The sequence below is a fragment of the Podarcis cretensis genome (genome assembly GCF_951804945.1).
Source record: "Podarcis cretensis genome assembly, chromosome: 1".
NCBI lineage: Eukaryota > Metazoa > Chordata > Lepidosauria > Squamata > Lacertidae > Podarcis > Podarcis cretensis.
In genome coordinates, this window is record NC_137170.1 from 31688164 (window position 1) to 31714911 (window position 26748).

Sequence of the window (26748 nt, forward strand, 5' to 3'; positions counted from 1 at the left end):
GGCAGGAGTTCTTAAAGCACTATTATAATTAATATAACAAATGATGTCAACAGAGCACCTCACAGGAAGTCTGACTCCACCACAGGGGTTGGCCTCGTTCTTTCATAAATGAGGAATAAGCAGCAGTCAATGATCCTTTTCTGAAATTTCTTGTGAACTTTGATGGCTCTGGGTTCAGAGCAAGCACTGCTGTAACTCCCAAAGGAATCTTAAGCAAGAATCTGCCCCCGCCCACAAGGAAGTCAGCCTGCCTTCTGCAAAAATTATCACTGAGCAATACAGTGATTTAAATCCAGCACCAAGCACCCCTGACCATGAGTGCTTTAGTCCTGGGGGGGGGGTGCTGGCAGCACAGAAATCATCTCAGCTAGTCCCCAAATGGCCACCTGTCATGGATGCTTGAGCTGAGATTCCTGCATTGCAGGGAGCTGGACTAGATGACCCTTGGGTCTCTTTCCAACTCTTAAGATTCTAAATAGAGCAATAAAGTATTGGGGCTTTTGCTCACCTCCTTCCCCCCACCCCATCTGAGAGACTTGTTTTTCTTCTTTTTTATAGGGAGATATTGGCCCCTTCTATATGCTCTCTAGGGACGTGGGTGGCGCTGTGGGTTAAATCACAGAGCCTAGATCAGAAGGTCAGCGGTTCAAATCCCCGCGACGGGGTGAGCTCCCATTGTTCGGTCCCTGCTCCTGCCAACCTAGCAGTTCAAAAGCACGTCAAAGTGCAAGTAGATAAATAGGTACCACTCCAGCGGGAAGGTAAACGGCGTTTCCGTGCACTGCTCTGGTTTTGCCAGAAGCGGCTTAGTCATGCTGGCCAAATGACCCGGAAGCTGTACGCCAGCTTCTTTGGCCAGTAAAGCGAGACGAGCGCCGCAACCCCAGAGTCGTCCATGACTAGACCTAATGGTCAGGGGTCCCTTTACCTTTACCTTTACCCACTATCTAACTAGGGAAGGAAGAGGTAGGAGAGAATACAGCGGTACCTCTGGTTAAGAACTTTATTCTTTCTGGAGGTCCGTTCTTAACCTGAAACTGTTCTTAACCTGAGGTACCACTTTAGCTAATGGGGCCTCCCGCTGCCGCTGCGCTACCAGAGCATGATTTCTGTTCTCATCCTGAAGCAAAGTTCTTAACCTGAGATACTATTTATGGGTTAGCACAGTCTGTAACCTGAAGCGTCTGTAACCTGAGGTACCACTGTAGTAAAAAGATCCCAAGCTTTCAACTTTGGCACCGGTTTACTGGTGCTCAGGATGATCTCCAACTAAGCCTTGTGCACTGCTAAGCAGGTAAGGCTGGTCTGGAGGCTGAGGGGAAGTCCCTCCCCTCATGGTATCATATCATGACAGCAGCCCTTCCTGGTTAGCAAAGGAGAGGCACTTCCTGAATGTCAAAGACCACTCCACCAGAACCTTCAGAGAACTGGATAATGGGCAGCTCCCCAAAAGGCTGTTTCTGTCTCCTCTCCCTTTCAGGAAAAGATGGGTCATTGGTAGCCTTGCTTTCCTCACTTGCAGGGCATTTAACTGTTCCCAATGCTTTATACCTGTTAGGGAGGGGGCCAGTAGTATGTCTTCAGCCTGCTTTTAGAAGGGTTTCTCTGTTCTTACAAATATTTTTCCACATACCTGCAAAGTCCCCTGAGTATGCAGAAACTCCTACTTTGTCCGTTGGTTCACTGCCCTGCCGGTTTGCACAGGGCCACCAAAAAAGAAGGGTTGACGCTGATAAAAGCAAGAGGCGCTCACTCATTTTGGTTTGGGGAAAACAAGCAGACAGCAAGATCAACCAGGATCTGGGCTTTCAGTGCAATTCATAACAGAAAACGTTTGCTTGCAGTTTGCATTTCAGTGTAGAACAAAGCTCAAGACAGAATGCGATGTACAATATGGTGCTTTTTTATACGTGTGAACCCATTATTGTTTCTTTCTGTGTGTACTGCACAATTTCTCCTCTACATTTCAAATTGTTTTAGAGCACATGCTAGGGTTGTCACTCAATTAAAGAAACCTTTGTCAAACTATCAATTCAATCTGCATAAATATTTTAGAAAGAATATATAATAGTTCTGGAAGGTCAATCAAGATATGTATAAATTGCAGGTCTTGAAATCAATCTATAATTTGTTATGTGTACTTATATAAAATATTTTTAAATGCTGTGCCCAATTAGTAACTCAAAAGGTTTTTAATCTCAGTACAAACTTGTGAAAAGGTCCAAAAGGTCTGGCTGCATGGGAATCACTGGTGAAATATCTAGAGAAGGCAGAAATTGATAAAATTAACTGATCTGATTCATAGGAGAAATGGTAGTTCTTAGAGTTCTATGTTTGTTGCAAAGTGGTAAGCTTTGACAAGATCTTGTTTTTATAAGTATTTTTATTGATCATCTTGATCAGATTGTACTAATACTGTAATAGTAATACTCTTTTTAACCAATTAAACTGATTAACTGACAAGGTTGGAGCCCTCGCAAAACACACCATGAACAAAATACCTGCTGAGCTCTATTAAGCAAGTTTATTAAGTGGACTAAAATGATTCCTTAGATACAAAGCATGGGTTCAAAATATAATGCATTAGTAATCTGTAGTTGTGCCGGTGTGGTTGGCAGCTGTGCCTGGTTAGCAAAGGAGGCACTCCTGACGGTCACAGCTCAACAGCCAAGGCTCAAGTGTTCTTAACTGGAGCGAGGGTCTCCTCCTTTTCGGCCTGCCCCAAGTCCCACTCGCTCAGAAGCTCCGAGGCCACCTCTGTGTAGAGATGATTCCAGTCCCAGCTGATATCATCCTGCCAAGAAAAGAAAAGAAATACTAAGTGGGAAAATGTCCCAAAGCATTGAAACACAGTCCAAATGGCAGAAAGAATGCCATGTCTTGTCTAAAAGCTACTTCTTAGCAGTAACCCAAACTCTGCTAGAAAGCCTGAAGGTTTGACAGTGTGTGTTTTGATCCATAACACTTGCAGTGCCACCATTTTATATATCACTGCCAATTATACTGTATATATGATCACAGTAATTGCAAGTCCTCTAGGACCTATTCCAAACAGGGGTTTGGACAGGTTATATGACTGAATTGACTTTGGTCGCCCTGATGGATGACCTATATCGAGAGGACAGGGGGAGGAAGAGCCTGTTGTTCTTACTTGATCTCTCAGAAGCTTTTGATACCATTGGCCATTGTATCTTCCTGAACTGTCTCCATGAGATGAGCACTGGGGTCACTACTACACAGTGCTTCAGTTCCTACCTCCAAGCCTGGTTTCAGAGAATAGTGCTGGGCAATTATTTTACAAGCCCCTTGGCAATTGTTTTTTGGGGGGCTGCAGAGTACTATCCTGTCCCCAATGCTATTTAACATCTACATGAAGCCACGGGGAGAGGTCATAAGGAGAGTTAGGGCAAGGGGCTAGAGGTCCAGCTGACCTCAGTGGCCAGGAGTGCCTTTTACCAACTTTAGTTATAGCCATTTCTGGATTGGGATAGTCTGACAGCTGTTGTTCATGCACTGTTAATTTTGATTGGATGACTCTAATGTGCTCTATGCAGGGCTGCCTTTGAGACTGTCCTGGAAGCTGCAGTTAATACAAAAATTCAGTGGCTTGACAGCTCACTGTGGCTGGATCTTGCCATCACATTATACTGCTGCTGAAAGAACTGCACTGGCCGCCAACTGGTTACAGGACCAAGTCCAAGCTGCTGGTACTGGTATGCAAAGTCCTACATAGCTTGGAAACAGGATACCTAAAAGATTGTCTCATCCTCCTATATACACAAACACTTGCTGCATTGTTCGTTTGGCACAATGTTGTAATCGGGCCTTTAGGATAGATAGATATGTTGATAGATAACCAGTATAAATTTATTTTTAAAGAATAGTCCACAATCCCAAGAACAGGAAGCTTGCATTGTTAAGAACAGGAAGCATATACAGTTGTACCTTGGTTTTCGAACAGAATGCGTTCCGGAAGTCCGTTCAACTTCCGAAATGTTCGGAAACCAAAGCACGGCTTCCGATTGCAAAGGCGTGCCAGAAACAATAGTGGAAGCCGCACCGGACGTTTGGCTTCCAAAAAAAAGTTTGAAAACCAGAACACTCACTTCCAGGTTTTGATCATTTGGGAGCCGAAACGTATGAGTACCAAGGTGTTTTGACAATCAAGGTACGACTGTATGGGTAGAAAGCTGCCAACAGGAGAGGATTGAAGCAAAAAGAAAAAGAAGTACATGTTCTGCATGGAGAAGGACCCAGAATCAATCCCTGGCATTTCCAGGTAGGGCTGGAAAAGACTGAAACCCTGCAGAGCAGCTGCAAGTCAGAGCAGACTACACTGAGCTAGATGGACCAATGGTCTGACTTGGTTTAAGGCAGCTTCCTATGTTCCTGCTGAGCAAAAATAATGGTCTAGTTCTCCTCTTGGCCCAGAGAAAACTCACCTCTCGTACATCCTGTTCTGGAGCTAGAACCTTACTGAGCAACTTCAGGTCAACCTCTCCATCCTGTGGGAGCGCATAAAAACGTAATTCAGATCCAAGAACAATAATGGAAACGCACATGTTGCACACATCTGTCTTGCTTCTGGATAACTTACATTGCCACTAATGGAGCAAAGCTGTTCAAATGCATCAGCCTCTGGATGAGAAAACCAATCCAAAGAGAAATTTTGGCACTCTACCACCTGGAAAAGCCTTTTCACCTTGGGAAGACTCTGTAGCTAGAACTGCATGAGAGCTTTCTAATTCTCAAGGGTTATCCACATGCTGAGCCTTGGCTCAAAGTATAAAACGGAGTGTGCTTATTCCTTCTGGAGGGAAGGGAGCTCCACCAAAGGAATTATAACAAAGGGATGGACGCTGGATTTAAGTAAAGATCACTAAAGTGGGAAGTGAAGAGGAACACCCAAAGATGCCCCAGCAAACACTGCAGAGCATATACCATGCAGATCTGCCAAACAGGTACTTAACATCTTGTGTTCCAGAATGGCGCTATCAGTAGAATGCTCACCTTATTCACACAGTCTCACCATGAAAAGGGACACCCTGGGGTTTCTGGGAATATAGATTTCTATCTGCCTGCACTCACCAAGGTTTGGAAAGCAGCATACTTCATGAGGTCATTGTCCAGGTCACGGTAGGTCAGCACTCTGTTCACCTGAACGCTGCAATTGGGGACAGAGCAAGGAACCAAATTAGAGCACTCCACATCCCTCACCAGAATCCATATGTTCCACTTGGAATGGGTTTACTTGCTTTATTATTGTATATTCCTTAGTTGTGACCTGCCTTGAGATCTTAGGATGAAGGGCAGTTAAGAAATATTATGAATAAATAAAGCAGCTGCCATAAATACAGACCTGGTCTTAATAAAAAGTTCGTGTTTTTTTGGTTGACACACATATTCAGAGACCATAGCAGCTGTTCTCTCTCTCCATATGAAAACAACAGAGTTTATCATAACCACCTGTTATTCATAGCAACACCATGTAACTGCTCAAGCAAATCACAACAAAATCTGAATGAGTGGGGTCCACTTATGACTACCAGTTCAGCACAAGGAATTCCGTGGCAGCTGTGATCCTGCTGTTACCTGGGTGGGGCTGCAACCTGCATGGCAAAGTCTTCCTCTTGTACCTCCTCCAAGTCAGGGATCACTGGGATATCTGCAAGGGATGGAGGAGTCATAAGGCTGCAGAACTACCAAAACTTTCCCTAGTTTTCTCAGTGTGAAAGTAACGTGGAGGGGTCATAGCTCAGTGTTACAGCTCATGCTTTGCACACAAAATGTCCAGGATCACTTCCTGGCACCTCCAGTTAAAAGGATCACGTAGCAGATGGCGGAGAAGACCTCTGCCTAAGATCCCGGAGAGCAGTTGACAAGAGTGGACAATCCTGGGGTAGATGAACCAATGGACACCAGTGTAAAGCAGCTTGGTATGTTCGTACAAGGTATCTCTGAAAACACTGCAGGGTAAATGCCTATGTGGCTGCTGCACCCTCTTTACAATTAAATGGATGAATTTGTGCTCCAGTGGGAAGAGTATACAGATCCCAAGAAAGAAAAAAAAGCAAAAAGCTCTCTGTAAAGATTGAGGGATAGCCTGACTGTTATGACAAACTGCCAAATACTACCCAGAGTAATGTTCTTGCAGTCATGTGGCAAAGCATATGAGCTCAGACAGCAAATAGAAGATGAACAGGATTATCTCTGTCTTGTTGCTGGCCTCCATCTTCTCGAGGGACAGTGGAGTGCACCTCTGGGGGTGAAGTCAAACTGCTGAATTAGGAGCACTGAAGTAACCTCCCTGGGGCACAAGCCTGGACAGTACCGTATTATTCCCTGCCCCCCAGGCGGGGGCTGGCGAGGGGGAAGCCCGAGCTTCCCCAGCCCCCAGAACAGGCTGCTGCCTGCAAGCCTTGCGAGCCCAGAGGGACCTCTCCCCAGGCGCGCGAGGCTTGTGGACATCTGTCGGAAGCGTGCTCCGCAGTGCGCCCCGTGCTTCGAGCTGCAGGCTGCCACCCCAAGCCTTGCGCGCCCGGCGGTACCTCCCGCTGGGCACACGAGGCTTGCAGACATTTGCCCGAAGCACGGGGCGTGCTCCGCAGCGCACCCCGTGCTCCGCGCAGCAGGCTGCCATCTGCAAGCCTTGCATGCCTGGGGGGAGTTCCCCCGGGCGCGCGAAGCTTGCGGACACCTGCGCGGAGCACGGGGCGTCCTCTGGAGGGCGCCCCGTGCTCAGCGCTGCAGGCTGCTGCCTGCAAGCCTTGCGCACCCAGGGGAACTCCCACCAGGCGCGCAAGGCTTGCGGATAGCTTCCTGAAGCCTGGAGAGCGAGAGGGGTCTGTGCACACCGACGCCTCTCGCTCTCCAGGCTTCAGCGAAAGCCTGCATTTGCCCCATAGGACGCACACACATTTCCCCTTCATTTTTGGAGGTTCTGGGCTGCCCAGATAACAAGACCCTCCCCACTCAGTCTTGCTGGTGTCCAAAGGAAAACACAGCAATATATTTGTCTCCAGCTTGGCTGCAGGAGTTGCCAGAAGGAAGCATACAAGGCACCATCCAACTGCCTTAGAGATTCCACTCCGGATTTTTGTAGGGTTTACTCCTTAGCCTTTTCTTCTCCCAAAAAATCCCTGGTTTAGGTTTAAGATCAGAGTTTTCCATTTCCTAGGTGGGCTACCTTATCTCTATTCTATTTATGTGACAATTCAGACTGCTGGGCTTCAAGCTTCCTCAGGCTTTGCCTTCATACATGGCTCAATGTTTTGTGAATAAGGCTGTCTCTCAGGACAGCGATAGTGAAATTAGCTATATTTCCCCCCAGGCAAATATTTATAGTTCTATGCAAGTACCTGCCTGTGTCCACCCAGCTCAGTTCTATCTACATTGACTGGCAGTTACTCTCAAGGATTTCAGAAGAGATCTTTGCCAGTCCTTCCTGGAGATGCCAGGGATTGAACCTGTGACTTTCTGTACGCAAAGCATGTACTCTACCGCTGAGCCAGTGGCCCTTCCCCAAGCTGGCCAGCCAGCTGCCTGCAAGCAGCATCCAGCTGACCAGAACATGTTGACTATCTGCAGCTATGGATAGTTCACACTAGACTTGGTTTCACTGCATTCTAATTTTGATTTTGAATAGTGGATTTCATTTTTCTTTTTCAATGCCAGACATTTTGGCCACCCTGGTATGATGAAATACCCCATAAACACTGCATTTCCAGTGAACTAGCCCTTGAGCAGCTGAGCTCTAAAGTATGCACCTCCTCTGGTTTTAAGAAGCTGGCCATCCCTGACTTGTTCTGATTCTGAAAGTGGTTCCAGAGTCATACATTCCTCAGGAAACTGGCTGGCAAAGCTCTACTGTGATCCTTTACTCCACTGCCTGTAATGAAAGGGAGATGGTGCCTTGGCAGTGAACAGGCTGCTTCCAATTTTCCAGTTTGCTTTTCTAACTAAGCATTTGACTGTTTCCAGCTCTGTCCAGTCTGCAGCCCAGGCTGAAATGAATATTCAAGAGCTGGAAAGGCGCCCTGCCTGTGGAGTCTGGGGTCCAGGACTGGGTCTTTTAAAAAATATGTGTTTCCCCTTATAGCCCTCTCCCAGTTCCGAAGTGCACAGGTCCCATCTTCCTATCCGCTCTGCATCCCTGCAGGCTTCCCTGACCCTGGCGCAGGAAGTGCTGGTCCATCTGCAGCAGGGCAAGGGTTAGCCCGGACTCTTGACAAGAGGGCTGTTTGGAGCAACCCACACAGTGGGATTTCTTTCTAATTGGCTGCCTGGTGAAGGGGCTGAATGAAACCGAGACTGAAGCCAGAGCCAAGCTAAAGCAAGAGACGGTGACAGCTTGGACAATCTCTGCAGAGTTGTGCTTTCCAGCTCCCCAACCACTCAAGGACCTGTTGCCTTCAACGGAGCAGCTTTCAGCTCACAGCAACTTGGATAAAGAGGAACCAGAGCACTGGAGGTGCCATCTTTGTGCCAAACAGCACAGAGATACTCTGTGGCCACCTCCTCAGTGCCGTAGCACAGGAAGGCCGGTCAATGCTCATGGAAGATTTGCATAAGCTTATTTCACAGCAGAGGCTCTGGCTGAGCAGGCCACAAAAGAACGACAGAGAAATAAAAAGTGGTGAAAGATAAGCTGGAAACAAATCTAAGACCTGAATCTGTACGGAACTGGTGGCCTATCAAAGGTTTTGCATACTCAGTCAAATCCCTTTTAGGAGCTGGTTCTTGCACAGAGAAACCTGCCTTTTAAGTACACTTTCTGAGTGCACGAAGCTCAGCAGCTATTCAGAAAACATAGATTGAAGGTACTACTTGGGACCCCTTCATGCAACCCATTTAGTATGGCAGGTTCTGCAGCATACACTGAATATCGTACTTGCTTGAAATTGGCAGCTAGCCAAGGCCAAACTGATTTCACTATGTGCTGTTAACTCACATTTTGCCAGGCTAAAAAGGCTTAATGCAATTAAGAAACCAGAGGATCAGAATCATGAAATCAAGAGGAAATACCAAGAATGATGAGGCGCCAAGAACATTAAACTAAGTAAGGCTTATTTCTTTTAGGTAAGGCTTCTAAGTACGGCGTATTTCTTTCAGGTAAAGCTTATGTCTTTTAACCTATTCATCTTGTTCATTGGAAAAAACCACACATAAATAGAACCATGTATGATTTTTTTTTTTTTTTAAAAAAGATCTAAATGTGCAGGAAAAAGGGCATTATTATCCTGCATTATTACTTGGGGAACCTCTTGCCCGCAAGTCAGATTAGGTCTACCAGGCATCTTAATTTGTTCTGCCAGGCCATTTTCCAGAGCCACACTAACTCGCCCCATACCTGCTGCCATATGATAGCAGGGGTCAGGTAGGTAAAGCCTTGGCTGCAAAGGAGCAGTTGGGAGCCTTAGGATCCCCACCTGATTGTTCCACTGCAAGCAGTTTTTGCACCAGACGCCTCTTAAATTTGCTCCCAAATGCAGTCCCCACTGGGATTGGTTCCACCTGGGAGCTCCCAAATGAAGTCAATCCCTGCATTTGACAAGAATATTTGCAGCTATGGTTTGAATTCAAGCAGTGGCTGCAAGAATCAGGAGTGCACTTAGAGTACACTTCAAATTCTTTGAAACTTAAGGAAGATGTCAGGTGATTGACAGCTGGACAGCCCTGCCCACCTGTCAAAAGTGGCCCACCTGTCAGATCAAGTTCTCTACCCCTGTGTTATCAGATATAGGGCTGGTAAAGCTTTAGCAATAAAGAGCTGTTCAGCAGCTCAAAAGTTACATTTAGAGGCTTTCACAAGTACAGCATTTAAAAGTCAGCCTTATTTTTTGCTAGAGGTTTTAGTGAAAATATATAGAACCTATTCCTGTTAGAATAAAATGATAAATCTAATAAACATTTCTCAAGGGCGAAGTACCTTCATAAATTAGTTCCCTACAGATTAATCCACATAGTTCAGATAAGAGAATACAAAGAACAGTACAAGATGCATATCATCAGAGATGCTGATCAAATACAAGAAATCTCTCCCCCCCCCTTTTTAGTTTCATTTCATTTAGAAGCATTTGCTTCCAAAATCTTTATAGTAACTCACACAGGTACTCCCTGAAACCACTGGCCCTGCCAAACAGTCTGCCTCAGGTAACCCTTGGCCTGTTGACCAGTAACTGTATCCCCAATGTTCCCAATTGTTGTCATATGAAAATTCTGAAGGCAGAAGAAGAGATGCCTGATGGAGTGCATCTCAGCTAGGGAAATGAGTCTCTATGGGTGGGAAATTTCAACATGGGAATTTCTTTAGTTGAATCCCTCATCCTAGTTCCCACATTCTCAAATAATGATGCTAGACTCTAGAAAGAAGCCACATGAGAAGGAGGGAACAATGCTGCAAAGAGAGTAAAAAGAAATTGGTGGATTGAGTTTCCCTGGGAATCCTACAACTCTGAAAAACACTGACCTAGTTTGTTCTCAGGAATTATCCAAAGCCCTAAAATAATGCTCTCTTCTGTGCTGTGCCGCGCTATGTTCCCATTTATTGACCTGCCATTTTCAATAAGCGATTCAGCATGGGAACTCCTCCAAGTATAATCCTAGTTAGTTGCTGTATCCAAAGAATGCAAGAATGCACACCCCTAGAGCTGTGTACATACAAAACCATATAAGAGCAGAGGATGTAGAAAAGTGAGATTTTGAAGGCCAGCTCTCTGGGATCCTCCCTGTTTTGTGCACAGCACTATGAGAGGGTTTAAAAGCAAAGGAAGTGAGCTAAGTTTTATATTTTAACAGAAGAAAACTTCAGCCAGACACAATTCTAATTTCTCTGCTGCTGCAAAACTTTGTTTTACTGAATGCTGTTACCTTCTGCATCACGTTTAGGGAATTTTAAACAGGCAAATGGAAGAAGGTATCTGATTGAAGATGAAGTTAAGTGAAAGAAATTGGTCTCATTTAGCACATGACAGGATTCATCTGTGTTCTCGAGTCCACTGAGGTAGCATCATGGGCGTTTCATATTCATGAGCTGCTGCGACACTGTGTCCCCGCATTTACAAAGCACCGTGTTCAGCAAATTCTGTCCCTGTGGACACCCCATGCATTTCATGGTCTTGTCAGAGAGACATCAAACACGCCAGTAACCAAATACCAGAAAATGGCTTTAATTAGTGCATCTCAATTCGATAATTTTTCCCTCTAAATAGAAAAAGGAGGAATAAAAATAGAGAAGTGGAAAGCAACAGGCTAGAGTCTTCAAAAAAGGCAAGGAACAAGGAATGGAGGCAGCTTCTGTGGAACACACAAACAAGATTGAGTTCTCTCTCCTTTGAGGGTAATAAGCAAACCAATGAGGCATGTATAGATGCCCCAGCTTCTCTGGACCACTGGCCAGGGCATAGATGGTGGAGGGTTACAATTTACTCTTCCAGCATCAGGTCACACTACCCATTGGTGATGCCATTCACAGAGAAGTGGGTTTCAAACCTTGTCATTAAAAGGAAAGTCATAGGCCTAAAAATATGGAGATATCAAGGAAAAACAAAAAAGGGGGGTGCCCAACTTCCTGAAAGCATTTACGAACAGCTGCAACTGTGCCAACATGCTGACCACAGCCAGAAATTATCTAAGAAGCTTTAGGATGATCTCATCCTTGCCCTATGCTGTGTAGTGCCAAAGAACACCACTTTATAAAGGCCATAATTTTAGGAGAAAACAAAAGCAAGCTGCATTTTATTGTCTCTTAAATCATCTAAACCTTGATATTTGGTTGCCTGTTCTGATTTGGGGTGGGAGAGACAAGGAAGTAGCAAACACATACCCCCTGCAGCAAGGTTGACTTCCCTTCCACTATACAGTATAGTAAAATAATTGTTGCACTACTGCCTCTGTGTTGAGAATATTCCAGAGAGAGAGAGAAAATGTGGGTGAACTCACTTTGAATGACTTCTTGGCTATCCTTTTATTTATTTATTTTTATAAATATTTTATTAAATTTTCAAAATACATAATACAAGATCCCTACACCAAAAAACCAGAACAAATACACCAAAAAACCATATAGAAAGAAAGAAATAAAAAATAAAAGAGAAAAAAGAGAAAAATATAACCAACCATTCAATATAACTTTTTTTATATAACTAACTGGGCTTCCTCGCATCTCCTTACCCTGCATTATTTATAATCAGAATGTCAGCAAATTATTACCTTATTTCATACCTTATTTTGTACTTTCCAAATATTATACTTCTAAATTTAAAATAGTTTTTATCAATTGCTCATACCTTAAAATTAAACATAGTATTTCCTTAAATTTTGACCTTTTCTTACTTATAACTTAATTTTCTATTTTACAAAGCCTATTTGCTGGAGCTGGTATTTTCTAAATCATGCAAATACTTAACATTCATACAACTTATAATATTTTTGTAGATAATCCTTAAACTTCTTCCAGTCCTCTTCCATTGTTTCTTCTCCCAAGTCTCGGATTCTGCCAGTCATTTCAGCCAATTCCATATAGTCTATCAATTGCGTCTGCCACTCTTCCAGTGTGGGCAAGTCTTGTGTCTTCCAGTACTTTGCAATGAGTATTCTTGCTGCTGTTGTCGCATACATAAAAAAGCTTCTATCCTTCTTTAACACTTTCTGGCCGACAATGCCCAGGAGGAAGGCCTCCGATTTCTTAACAAAGGTATATTTAAATACCTTTTTTAGTTCATTATAGATCATTTCCCAGAAGGCTTTCACTTTAGGGCATGTCCACCAGAGGTGAAAGAATGTCCCCTCAGCCTCTCTACATTTCCAACATTTATTATCAGACAGGTGATATATTTTGACTGGGTAAGCTTGACTGGGGTCATGTACCACCTATATATCATTTTCATAATATTCTCCTTCAAAGCATTACATGCCGTGAATTTTATTCCGGTGGTCCATAACCTTTCCCAGTCCTCAAACATAATGTTATACCCTATATCCTGAGCCCATTTTATCATGGCTGATTTAACAGTCTCATCCTGTGTATTCCATTTAAGCAGCAAGTTATACATTCTCGACAATACCTTGGTCTTTGGTTCCAACAGTTCTGTCTCTAATTTCGACTTCTCCACCTGGAATCCTATCTTTTTGTCCAATTTAAAAACCTCTTGGATTTGGGCGTAATGTAACCAATCTTGCACCTTATTCTTTAATTTCTCCAAGCTCTGCAACCTCCATTTGTCTCCAATTTTTGCTATTAATTCCCAATATTTCGGCCAGCCGGCCTCCATACTGAGTCTCTTCCGGGCCTTAGCCTCCATTGGTGATAACCATCTTGGGGTCTTACTTTCTAGTAAGTCTTTATATTTTGTCCAAACAATAAATATTGCTTTTCTGACAATATGGTTTTTGAACATTTTATGAACCTTTACCTTATCATACCACAAATATGCATGCCAACCAAAAGCATTATTAAACCCTTCCAGATCTAGGACATCAGTGTTCTCTAGAAGTAACCAATCTTTCATCCAGCAGAAAGCTGCAGCTTCATAATATAACTTTAAATCTGGCAGGGCAAACCCCCCTCTTTCTTTTGCATCAGTTAGTATTTTAAATTTTATTCGGGGCTTTTTGCCCTGCCAGATAAACTTAGAAATATCTTTCTGCCATTTTCCAAAACATTCCACTCTGTCTACAATCTGTAGAGCCTGAAACAAAAACAACATCTTTGGCAATACATTCATTTTAATAGCTGCGATTCGACCCATTAAGGAAAGTTTCAATCTTGACCAAGTTTCTAAATCCTTTTTGATTTCTGTCCAACATTTTTCATAATTATCTTTAAATAAATTCAAATTTTTAGCAGTCAAATTGACCCCTAGGTACTTCACTTTTTTAACCACATTTAACTCTGTCTCTTTCTGAAACCTTTCTGATTCCGAAGCTGTCAAATTTTTTACCAAAACCTTAGTTTTTTCTTGTTCAGTTTAAATCCCGCCACCCGACCAAACTCGTATATCAGTTCCAAAACTCTTTTCGTACTAGGTTCTGGCTCCTGTAATGTAATTACCAAATCATCTGCGAAAGCTTTCAATTTATACTGTTTCACTCCGACCTGTATTCCTTGCACCGACCAGTCCTCCCTAATCATATTCAAAAGCACCTCCAGGACTGAAATAAATAACAGAGGGGATAGGGGGCATCCTTGTCGTGTTCCTTTTTCAATTTTAAATTCTTCTGACACCACATTGTTAACAATCAATTTAGCTTTTTGCTCTGAAAAATTGCCTCTATTCCATTTTCAAACCCCCGTCCCACTCCCATCCCTTCCAAATTTTTCTTCATAAACCTCCAAGAAATATTATCAAAGGCCTTCTCCGCATCAATAAAAATTAACACTGCTTTTGTGTTAATATTGGTTTGCAAAAGTTCCAAAATGTCAATAATGTTCCTAGTGTTGTCAAACAAATGTCTACCTGGAAGAAAGCCTGCCTGGTCTTTATGAATTACTTCATTTAGCACTTTTTTAAATCTACTTGCCAAAATATCCGCAAAAATTTTATAATCCACATTTAGGAGTGAGATCGGACGGTAGTTTTTAAGTTGAGTCTTTTCAGATTCCAGTTTAGGTATCAATGTGATGAAAGCTTCTTTCCACGATTCTGGTGCCTTTTTCCCCTCCATAATCTGGTTACAGACCTCCATTAGCGGTTGTATCAAAAAATCTTTCAATATCTTGTAATACTTGGAGGTAAGACCGTCTGGCCCTGGAGATTTGCCTAATTGCATATTCTGAATGGCACCCTCAATTTCTTGTTGCGTTATTTTATCATTAAGGATTGTTCTCTTTTCCTGGGATCTTGGCTATCCTTTTAAATAGATTTGTAGATTTGGAAAGGACCTCAAGGGTCATCTCACCACTTGGTAGTTACCTGGTTCTTCTTTTTTCCCTTTCTCAAACATGGGGGCAACATTTGTGCACCTCCCATCCATAGGGCAGTCAACATCTAGTCATTTAGATTCATTCATACTGAACGTTAATATAAGATCATAGAAGGGAGCCCTGCTCAGCAGCCTGAAGGCTGGATGCTACCCACTCAGCCATTCGCTCCAGAAAGACAACCATGTTCAATGGCACTAAAAGCCACTGAGATTCAGTAGCGCCACATTCTTCTGTCTCTCTTCTGACACAGTCTCTGTGCTAAACCTGGCCTGAATCCTGACTGAAATGTATCCCAAAAAATCAGTTTAAGAGAGTCTGAATCTGGTTGACCACACCTTGGCCAGGAAGGGACATACGCCACTGGGCTAAAATGATGGGTTCCATCTAGGTCCTAGGGAAGGCTTCGTCAGGAGCAGCTTTGCTAATGTCCCTTGCAGGTACCTGAAGATCACCCCCATCTCTTATAGAGACATTGATCACCTTCCTGAGGCCACTTGGTAACCTTGGGCCAGTCATGGCCTCTCAGCCTAACAGGGTTTTGTGGGGATTAAATGGAGAGGGGACGACCCATGGATGCTACCTTGAGCTCCTTGGAGAAAAGGTGGGATACAAATGACATAAAATCAATCAATCAATCAATCAATCAATCAATCAACTGAGACTCATCCAACAACAAGATTGCATTCCATATATTTCACTAGATTCACCTGCTGTAAAAGGTGGAGTTGAAGTCCTAGAGGATGCAATTATTCTTAAAATGCCTCACAAACATATCACAGTGGGCTTTGGATGGTTGTACCACGTCCCACAGTTCAGCAGGTAAAAAGTTCTGGACCTTTTCAGAGACTTTTATATACTGGCTGGTATGTGTTTGCGCATGACTGGTGGAAACTGGCAGGGATGTTATGGGAATCCATGCTGTTTTTCTGTTGTTTTAGGGGGTTTTTTCTGCTGTTTTCCGCCTTCTCTCCTTGGCTGAGCATGAATTTGGCTATATGGTCATTCCACTGGTGTAGCTGCCGTGTATCTCTTGTCCCAACATGAAGTAGTGTATACAGGATCACTCTGCTCATGCTTCTGTGCCAAATAGTTAACTAGCTGTGTATGCTAAAGGCTCAGATTTTGGAATCAGTTCATCCCCCCCCCCCCAGCAACTCTGGCTTAATAAACAAATATGTGAAAATTTGTGATTGGCCATTTGCACATCGTACTGATAACAACTGTGGAATGTAACTGCCTGTAGACGCTAAAAAAGAAAATACACGGAACAGATTTCAGTTGCCCTCATATTAATTGTATAAATGTTGCCTGAGGGCGTGATGCAAAGATTACATCTGTAGATGCCATAAATTATTACTTTCTGGAGCAGCTAGTTCTTAGCTGTAGGTAACAAAAAGCAATTTCTCATCTATCACCAAGTGATATACACAAATTGGTCCAAACAGTAACAACAGCTGGAGCACCGGAGAACAGGATGCTGTACTAATATAACTAAATGCAGTATTTCTGAAGCCAAAAATGTGTTTAACTCTCAAATACAGTATCATTTACCTTACAAAAGATAGGATACCAGTTTGGAAAAAAATGAATAATGCAGCTGCTACTGAAGTGCCTATAAACCAAAAATCAAAATAAAGGTATATCCCCATTAATTAAAACAACACCAGAAAATGTCAACAAATGCCATCAATGCAAAAAATGAAATAAAATGCCATTAAAAGACTAAAAGGCATGCTTTAAAAATAAATGCATTTTTGTTTAATTTTAACAACAAACATATTACATATTATATTTTCCTGCAACTAAATCAAGCTGTATACTCATACAAGCCAATATAGCAGCAAAATCCTGGACTTTAGTATGCTAATGTACAAAATATGCCTGGAATTCACTGTCATAGAACAAATTCTAAAAAATAATTTTCAAAAGTCCAAATCTTTTATTTTGTTAGACTCTAATAAGTACGTATCTTTAGCATTTGTGCTGTGTCCCAAATGTTTTTGGTTACCAAAAAAAACCAAAAACAACCAACTGAGGAAAACATCTCTGATGCACTGGATATGAATAACTGAATCAGAAGCTTCTTCGAATTCCATTTTTTAAAACGAAAGGCAATGAATGAGGTAAGGCATCAGTTGTTTATCGTCACAGTGGAAAAAGGTAAGCAATTGGGGGAAAAGGTAAGCAATTTGGGGGGGCGCCCTGTGGAACTTTTACAGAGAGTACAAATTGTACAAATCTCTGAAACAGATTGTGAGTTAGCAGAAAGCACTCACAGAGCTGAGAAACTAAGTGATTAAATTGATTTTTAATTAAGAACAAAGTCTTGGAAAAAATAATCCCAACTAAATAGACAAGGCATTGGGATTTTAAAGCATGCATTACCGCAAGACAAGCAAAATAAGGGGCAAGAAATAAACTATGATGTATTACAGTGACCTTCTTGAGTATCTGAACTCATATTGCAATTCAGCCCCAAAACATCTGTGTTGCCAAACCAGAAAAGGATGGGAGAAATCGTCATAGGAATGCAAAAGCTCCATGCAGAAAACAAACCTAAGAGATCAAATCACCATGTTGTGAGTGTGGAAACACCAAGAGTCTAGAACTCAGTGCTCATTCATCTGCTACATCCCACACCCTGCCTGCAACTCAACTTAGGTTCACTGCCATCATTCAGCCCCTTTAAGCAGGTTTCTCATTGCTCATTATAGATTTACTTCAATTGACTCGTGCCAAAATCAACACGGATTGACTCAAAACTGCACTTTTAAGTTGCTACTGTAATTTGGTCCTGTGAATTGACTTGAAGAGAGACAAAAAAGAAATGTGGCTATACTCCTGACTGCCAGAATAGCAATGGTGGAAATGAACAAATGGAGCTGCAGCTGTCTTGACCATTTTGATCGTAAGCAATCAAAAGGCCTTACTCATTAAGTTCATTGATCTTATTCCCATTGGTTTGCAACTGGATTGTGCCTGTTGCCTTCAGTATCTGCTTTCTGTTTGTATTTAAGACATACTGAACGCCACTCTGCAACATTTTGTTGCAGGTCCAACTTGTTCAGACATGTTACGTTGCCCAATACTAGATCATGCCAATGTTGTGTTATAGACTTCCTCACTAGAATGTGGCACTACCTGCCTTTGGTGATAGGGGAATTGGCAAGATGGACCATTTACCTGACCTAGGAATGCTGTTCTTAACGCTTCTCCTTGTTCATCTGTGTGTCATTTCATGCTCAGCACAACTACTTGGCTTGCTCCATCCTTTCAAAATACGCATATATGTGACATTGTAATTCTTGGCCACATTCATTTTCAAAAGACAAAACTCAAGAGGCGTTCATTATTATACAGTTTTATCCTACAGTTTAGTCTTTTGCACATTGAGCAGAGTGCACAGGGTATGGAAGAAATAGAAAACTTCCTTCTGTAATGCCAGTTTGGTGATTTTTGCCTTAATATGAGGCAAGAAAGAAGTTTCTTATAAGCCTCTCATTGAATTATGTTAGGGAGCAGGTATGTCTGATTCTATTTAATCCCTTTCATGCTCCACTGCAAAAACAAGACAAACTACATTTCTTTTATGCTAAATTCCTTAGGGTTTTTTTATTTAAAAAATCTTATATATATTTATTAAAAAATGCAGCTTTGATCGGTAGCACTCATGACATTTCCACATCCAGAAACTCCTCAGAAGCCCCTCCCTCCCTGCACATGAGGCCACCACAGGTGACAGCCAACTGGGTTTGATCACAGCCACTTGGAATCGGATTTTCATAAGACAGACGAAGAGCCTAACTGCTGCTTTCTTTCTCACTCCTATCAGATGAGAAACTGGGGGGGGGGGGGGAGCAGGTCCTGAGGGAACAACGCTACAATCAAGGGCTATGCCGTTCTCTTGCTGTCCCTCTACAGCTGCAATTTTCAAAGAAGCATGCCTCAGGCACTTTCAAATGATGGTGTCTCAATTCTGTAATCATATTTCAAGAGCTTTTTCTTAAAGGGTCTTTTAGGTAAACCTAGTCCGTCAACTACACTTACGGACTCAACAATCACAGCTGCCAATAGGACTGTATATTTAGGGTTTCGCAGAATTGTGCCAGGAAAGCACTGCGTGCCAAAAGCCCATTCTGAAGCAGGCATGCTTATCATTGCCCATCACCATTACTTCAACAGTGTGCATTGTACACCTTTGGCCTTTCCAGGGAAACACTAAGCCCCTCTGTAAAGAAAGGAACTCTGAAAGAGCAGCACCACTCTAATGTCTGGTGCCTACACACTATGTCATTTCATTGCAGGTATGTACAGTGGTACCTCAGGTTACATACGCTTCAGGTTACATACGCTTCAGGTTACAGACTACGCTAACCCAGAAATGGTGCTTCAGGTTAAGAACTTTGCTTCAGGATGAGAACAGAAATCATGCTCCGGCAGCGCGGTGGCAGCAGGAGGCCCCATTAGCTAAAGTGGTGCTTCAGGTTAAGAACAGTTTCAGGTTAAGAACGGACCTCCGGAATGAATTAAGTATGTAACCAGAGGTACCACTGTATTTAATAAATTTGTATCTTGGTTTTCAAGACAAGTCTTCTCAATGTGGGTTACAGCCACTATCTATTCCCTTTGATCAACCTTAGGTCAAGGAAGGTAGCAGCTCTCTTTGTCAGTATTCTCACTGCTTACCTCTCCAGTGACATCCTTTGATCTCTAACTACTCTTTAATGCTATTACAAGCCCATCCTGCTGTCCGAACTACAGTCCTCACTAAACAGAATGCCGTGTTTAGAACAGTGTGGGCCAAAGCTTTGGTGGCAATCCAAAGTCATGCACATGCCCTAGTAGAATTTCGTGGCTGGCCAAATTCAAAGGTGCAAAAATAATTGTCACCTGACCTGATTGTTCCTTAGTCCATCCATTTTGTCCCTTGCTCACTTCCAATCTTAATTTCACCAGTGCTCGGTGTTCTTCCTACACAGTTCTTTCCAATGCCCCGCAGCTCTATACCTCAGAATCTTAACTCTACCAAAAGTCTCATTGCTTAGCCAAACTGCCCTGCTCCCCTCCAAAGCTTGGACGCTGTTATTTGCAAAGAACTCTCATAGTTTACGACTCAAGGGCTCCTATCCGCCTTGAGATCTCAATTTTTAAGATTAGTGAAAGGAGTTATAATACTTGACTGTGTATTTTTAAGGACTGATTCAGCTTGTCATGGCCTGTTCTGAGCTCTGCTGTAAACCAGACCCAAATCCCAAACTTGCTACTTATTAGTAAGGCATTTGTCAGTAGGGCAGGCTGCAGTTACAGGAGACAGAATAGGGACTGCAATCAGGTAGTTAGTTAAGGCACAGACAATATCTGCCCCAAGGCACTGGTATGCCAGAGAAAGGGGTCTACCTTTTGCATCCGCCTCAACACCAGTCGTCATTGCCAATTTGTTCCAAAAGAGGAGGCACAACAGGGCATGAAGGCAGCTAAGGTAGCAGCTCTGCTGAAGCTAAGCAGATCTGGGTCTGTGTAATAATACCTGGATGGTAGTCTGCCTTTGAACCCTAAAAATGCCTCATAGAGTTCTATGATTGAAAGAAATGTAATAATATATCCTAACCACAAGCTCAATTCTTGAAGAGCTGGTCTTTATATAGGCAAAATGACACTATCCATGCATAAGATGGTGCATGGTATCAGCAGACTTGGGTGGAAATCCAGTTTTCAGAAGTACAGCAAAATATTTACAGTGCGGGGCTTGTGTGTGTGTGTGTGTGTGTGTGTATCCAAAATCACCCCAATGAGGACTAAGCGTCCCGAAAGACTTGGGGAGGAAAGAGGAAAACCAAGTGGGAGGGGAAATGGGTTGAGTATCTTAGAACTGTAGAGTTGGAAGGGACCCTGATCCAACCCCCTCCAATGCAGGAATCCTGGGGTGGACTTGAACCACCAACCTTCTGGTAACAGCCAAACGCAGTCGCCTGTTGTGCCACTGGGGCATGGCCAACTGAGTGGAACACTGAAAACACTCTACAGTGCAACATTTTGTCACAGACTCCATGTGTAAATACATATAAGAAAAATGTTGCAAAGAAATTTATAGACTCATCAGGGACATTAAATCTGCCTTCCCCCCTCCCAATACCTGACACACAGATTGATGTCATGGGGGGAGTTTTGCTTCTATCTTAAAGGAAGAACAACCTCTAGTGATGTCCAGAACTACCTGCCCAGGAACTGACCACTTACCTGCAGTTACAAAAAGAAGGGAAATAAAAGCAAAATACTGGGTTCAACCCCCAGAGAAGGGTCAGGGACCACCCCTTTCAAAAGCCTTGTTTTTCCCCCTTATGTAGGTCTACAGAGCTGCCTGAGCTTAGAAGAAGCACCTAGCTCTGGGAAGGAAACGCTCAACAGATAGCACTTTTCGAATTCACCTAACAGCCTGGCATCTTCCATCTCATCCAGCTCTATTACTGTGCTGAGCTCAGCCACTTCTGCCTATTTTCCCTGTTGACACGGATAGAAAATTGAGCAATTACCCTTAAATGCCTCTCTCTCAATTCACCCAGATTGCTACATACACAATATTAAGCCCCCAATTGCCCCTGGCCAAAAGTGGTTCAACCAGGCCTGTCCTTTAGGAATTAAACAATTTTTGTTGCTTGCAAGAGTTTATTATTCCTAAGGTTGTCACTATATTAAATCCTATTAAAGCAGACTTCCCATGGTGCAGTAAGCCACAGACCTTCTCTTTGAGTCTCAGAGCAAGAGGACTTGGATAGAAACAAGGAAAGTAGCAGAGGTATGCTGCCTACTGACTTAGCACACATTGCTTAGGTACGTTCATACTTACACACACGCCTGAGCACACAAAGAAGCAAAGTATTGACTAGATCAGTCAGTAGAGCATGAGATTCTTAATCTCAGGGTCGTGGGTTCAAGCCCCACATTGGGCAACAAATTCCTGCATTGCAGGAAGTTGGACTAGATGACCCTCATGGTCCCTTCCAACTCTACAATTTGATGCTTCTATGAAGACTGTTTGCCTTCATTTTTTCATGTGCGCAGACCTCCCTAGTGAATCCCAGTATCTGGGACAGAATTTGTATTTCTGAGAATCTTTGATTTTTAAGAAAGTTAGTTTTTAGTTTCCATGACTATGGAAGCACATTAGAAAATGCATTAGTAAATTCTGCAGAAGTGGAAATAACAGGTTAAGAATATGGCATGTAAGTCAGTTTAATTTGTATGAACAATCTTATATTGTTCCAAACTCTGAATCTTGATATTCTTGGCCCAGTATTTTATTACTAAAAATAAGTGCTGAAAAATATTTATGTGCCACTAGAAGTATGCTGTGCTCTCTGAACACAGAAAATATCCAGACCCCAACCAAAGAGTTACATTCTTAGTGAAGAACACAGGAAAGAATTATGCCACCCATGAAGTATACCTGCCTGTGTGGACCACCGGCTCCACTGCAGGTATTGGCAGTTTCACTTCACTGGCTGTGTGAGCTGGTTCTTGCACCTCTCAAGTAACAAATGTCACCCCATTGTTTTGTTTGAGAATAAGCACATATTGATCAGTTCCTCATCCCGTATGTGAAATTCCCTTCTCTTTGTAGGCAAGATTGGGTGATTTTATTCTCGTGTTTGTGGACATTAACCCTGCAGGTCACTTCTCACATGGACTGAGATTTAGTCATTTCAAGTTAAACGTAGCACCTACTGGCAGAAAACATGTCCTCGCCTGCCAGGTTTCCTGCTGCCCTTGTAAATGTTTCCCTACACAAGCACCTTGAGCTTTTCTCCACTTGTTTCTCTTGGCTGATAAAACTGTTCCTAGATGCTGGAAGCCCACAGCAAACCAGGCATAGCAGAAGCCCAGTCAGGAAGCTGTGGAAAACCACAGTTGCTATTAGAAGAAAAACAGCAGCAGGAACATTGCAGGGCTGCACCTGCCCATCCTTTGCAGTCAGGCAGGATGCCAAATGAGCCAGACTCTTTATTTCCAGAGGTATTTTTGTAAGACTTCTCAGTATTGTTCTTGAGGTGTGTGAAAGGCTTGCCTTGAGGAGGCAAACGCGGGTGTTCAACAGGCATAGGAACAGTAAGCGGTACAGATAAATGGGAAATATCCAAGTTCTAGAGACAATTTCTGTCTTATTCAATGCCAAAGCTAAACCCTTCAATTAATTCCCTTTTCCTGCCCCTAGACTCTGATGCTACTGGTCTCCATCACATTTTCTCCAGTTCTGCAGCAAAGGCACATTTCCTGTAGCTGCTTCCTGTCTTCAACATTCTGGATACTTTTAGGTGGGTATTTACTCTGGAACAAATGCGCTTTATTCGCTCACTTTTTAGGTGGCAACCAAAAGCCTTCATTAGCCGAAGGTGAATCTGATGCTGGTTCAGTGATTCTGAAGCATTTGGTCTGGGTGAAAAAGTATTAATTTCACATACACACTCATTATGTCCTGAATCGGTGGGGACTGGCCAAGAGGGGAGCATGCTGTTGCTCTCAGATCCTATTTTGCAGCTTCCCGTAGGCATCTGGTTGACCAAAGTGAGAACAGGATGCTGGACCAAACAGGCCCCTGGCCTGATCCAGCAGGCTCTTCTTATGTCCTTTTGTTTTCTACGCTGCAGTAAAATGTTTTGTGTTTTGCTGTGCGCTGCCTCTGCAAGTGCATTGGGAAGGAGGAGGAGGATGAATGATCTCTTCCCCTCCCACACAGTTCCACAAATGGAACATGCCTGCACATACACAAAAAGCACTAAGGCCCTGGTAGCGCAGAAAGTCACTTCCGGAGGCAGCGCGAACGTCAATGGCGGTCCTCTTCCTTCTGTGAAGAGGAAGCTCCGTGGGAAACGGGTCGTCCGCTACGGCGAAGCGGAGACCCACGTCGGAAACCCACAGGCAGCAAAAGCCTGTGGTTTCGGGACCCGGCGGGCGCCAGAAGCAACCCCTGAAATGTTGAAGGAACCCCGTAAGGGGCTCCGGAGCGGGGAGGGGGTAGCGGCGCTGTGGGTCGTTTCGCAAGCTACGGAGTGAAGCCGCGCTGCTGCTGCCGGTGAGCGCTGACCTCTTTTCCTGAAATTTCTGATTTGGAAAAGCAACAATCCGTGAGTAAAGAGGACTTTACAAAATTTGAGACTAAAAATTATTGAATTTGGCTGAAAGCGGAGCGACGTAAAACAGGAAGTCCGTCTTCCGCTGTCACTGAACTTCAAAGCAAAGAGCTGGAGGAGTGGAGGCAAAGAAAGAATTTTTAACCTAATCGATCTGAGCAACCGCTGAACTTTCTTGTAAGCAAAATAAGGACTTTAAGCACTTGATTTTATGCTCTTTACTTGCATCGTGATACCTTTCTTCTATCGGAAATATAATTTGAGTAAGAAACCCAGGTTCTGGAGCTGCCTGAGTGACTGAGCTGTCAGTCTGCAGATTTGGTTACTTTGAATTAAAAATTGCAACATTCTGAGGGAGTTTGGACTTGCTACTTTGAAGCATCATTTGAAATACCAGTTTGCACTGTTTGAAACAATGTGGCTGTTAATACTAACTCTGCTTAAAACCTGCTATTGAAGGTTCCTGGACTTTAAACTTGATTTTAGCAATTTTACCAGAATTGATCTTTTCCCTAAAGACATTTTAAGCTCCCCCTAGAGGATTCGGGATTTACAGCAGTGACATTATTTTACTTTCCTTTCCTGGCCTCCTGTTTGACTGTTACCATCTGGGCTGTTGTTTTCTCATGGGAACAACTCAGCTTGACCTTGACTTTTAGATAACTCTGGAATGAGTGGCGCAAGAAAAAAGGGACCAAAAACTAGACAAACAACTTTAACAACTTTAACCGCAGCCTCTCAGGCACGCAGATCATCTGTACCTACTCTGCCTTCAGAAGAAGAAGCTGCTTCTCGGCCACAAGCAGGGGAGGGAGAAACTGAGCAATTACAACTGGAAGATATGGCCTCAGGAACAACTGCTTCTATTTTAGAGAAAATCTACGAAAAACTGGAATCTTTGGACAAGAGAGTAGAATCTCTGGATAAGAAAGCTGATGAGCAAACAGCTAAAATTGATCAAAACACAGAATGTTTAAATAGATTAACTGGACAAGTATCACAGAACGTACAAGCAATTGGAGAACTGACGGAGGCCACGGCAGAAAATTGGAAATTGGCTGAGGATACTAGCCAAAGACTGGGAAATTTGGAACAAGAGGTAAGACCACTCAGCAAACAAGTAGGTGAACACCAGACCTACCTCTCCATGATAGAATTGCGGAACCGGGAGAGCAACCTTAGGATAAGGTCGATACCAGAAGCGGAAGAAGGCAACTTAGCTGAGTTCCTGACTAAAGAGTTTTCCAAGTTTTGGAATTTAGAGGAAAAGGACTTTAAAATCATATCAGCCTTCAGGCTTGGAAGACTTGTAAAGAAAGAGAAGCCCAGAGACTGTTTGATAACATTGAGATCAAAGGAGGAAAGGGATAAGATTTTGGGCCTACACTACGGAAAGTCACTGGACATTTCGGACAGAAGAATTGAAATTTACAAGGACATCCCTAAACAACTGTTGGATCTTAGATCTGACTATCTTGAACTGGTCAAATTGTTGAGGAGCAACTCAATTATCTTCAGGTGGGAATTTCCCCAAGGAGCATCTTTCACTTTTAGAGGGAAGAAGGTTAAAATCAGAACATTGGAAGACAGAGATAAATTTTTGACTGCATACGGAGAGGACCTTCAAAAGGGAATTGAATTACCTTCTGGGCCTGGAGCACCAGCGGTACCTGCACCCTCGGAACCTGAAGATCCAGTGAACAAGACACCACCCCCAGGAAAATAATCAGATTAATTCAGGATGTCTCTGCAACTCTTGAGTTGGAATATAAATGGCTGTAACACCCCGGAAAAAAGGAGGAAAATTTTTCACATATTAAAAAAGGAACAATTGGATATCATTTGCCTACAAGAAACACATGTGACTAGGCTCCACAGAAAAGTGTTAATAAACAAAAGACTTGGCCAGGAATTTATATCTTCGGACAGAGTAAAGAAGAGAGGCGTGGTGATATATGCAAAAGAGAGCCTGTCACCCAAATTCTTATTTAAAGATGAACATGGAAGAATTTTAGCAATTGAGATACAACATCAAGGAGAGAAGATTTTGTTATTAGGAATTTATGCACCAAATGAAGGGAAATCGGAATTTTACAAGAAGTTGCATGAGACAATGCTGGATTATCTGGACTATGACAACATCATTATGATGGGAGATATGAACGGGGTCGTATCAACTAACATGGATAAGTCACAAAGCCAAAATGTTACAAAGGACGGCAGACTACCAAAGACTTTTTTTGAAATGACAGACAATATGGACTTAATTGACATTTGGAGAACGAAGAACCCCTTGGGAAGAGAGGGAACATTTTTCTCTGAAGCCCAGCTGACTTGGACAAGAATCGACCAAATATGGATAACTAGAGGTCTGGCACCCAAGGTCAGAAAGGTGGAAATCTGCCCAAAGACCTGCTCCGACCATAATGCAATGAAGATGGACATGACACTACTACTGACCGGCTCCTTTAGATGGAAGATGAATGACAATTTGTTTAGAGATCAGGAGATTGTTGAGAAGGCCCAAAAAGCCTTGAAGGACTATTTTGAGATAAACATGAACACTACGGTGGAAAAAAGAACTATCTGGGACGCAAGTAAGGCTGTAATGAGGGGGTTCTTGATACAACAGAATGCTGTAAAGAAAAGGAGACAAAATGAGAGGAAAGACAAGATATTGGAGAAAATCAAAGAATTGGA

The 26748-nt window shown here is 43.0% G+C and overlaps 1 protein-coding gene and 1 long non-coding RNA gene across 2 annotated transcripts in view; both read right to left on the bottom strand.

The window, feature by feature from the left end:
- Positions 1-2505: 2505 nt before the first annotated feature.
- IFT43 (intraflagellar transport 43) overlaps positions 2506-26748 on the bottom strand; it is a 53945-nt gene continuing 29702 nt past the window's right edge. Inside the window, exons 6-9 of the mRNA XM_079972894.1 lie at positions 5593-5665; positions 5089-5164; positions 4443-4505; positions 2506-2794 (exon numbers count right to left, since the gene is read on the bottom strand). Coding sequence (XP_079829020.1) covers positions 2675-2794; positions 4443-4505; positions 5089-5164; positions 5593-5665 — 332 coding nt within the window. The 3' untranslated portion in view covers positions 2506-2674. The remainder of the gene's footprint in view (positions 2795-4442; positions 4506-5088; positions 5165-5592; positions 5666-26748) is intronic.
- Positions 7614-9288, bottom strand: LOC307214444. The gene is made up of 2 exons (XR_013838097.1): positions 8784-9288; positions 7614-8738 (listed from the first exon to the last, which is right to left on the bottom strand). It is a non-coding gene; the product is annotated as an uncharacterized lncRNA (long non-coding RNA).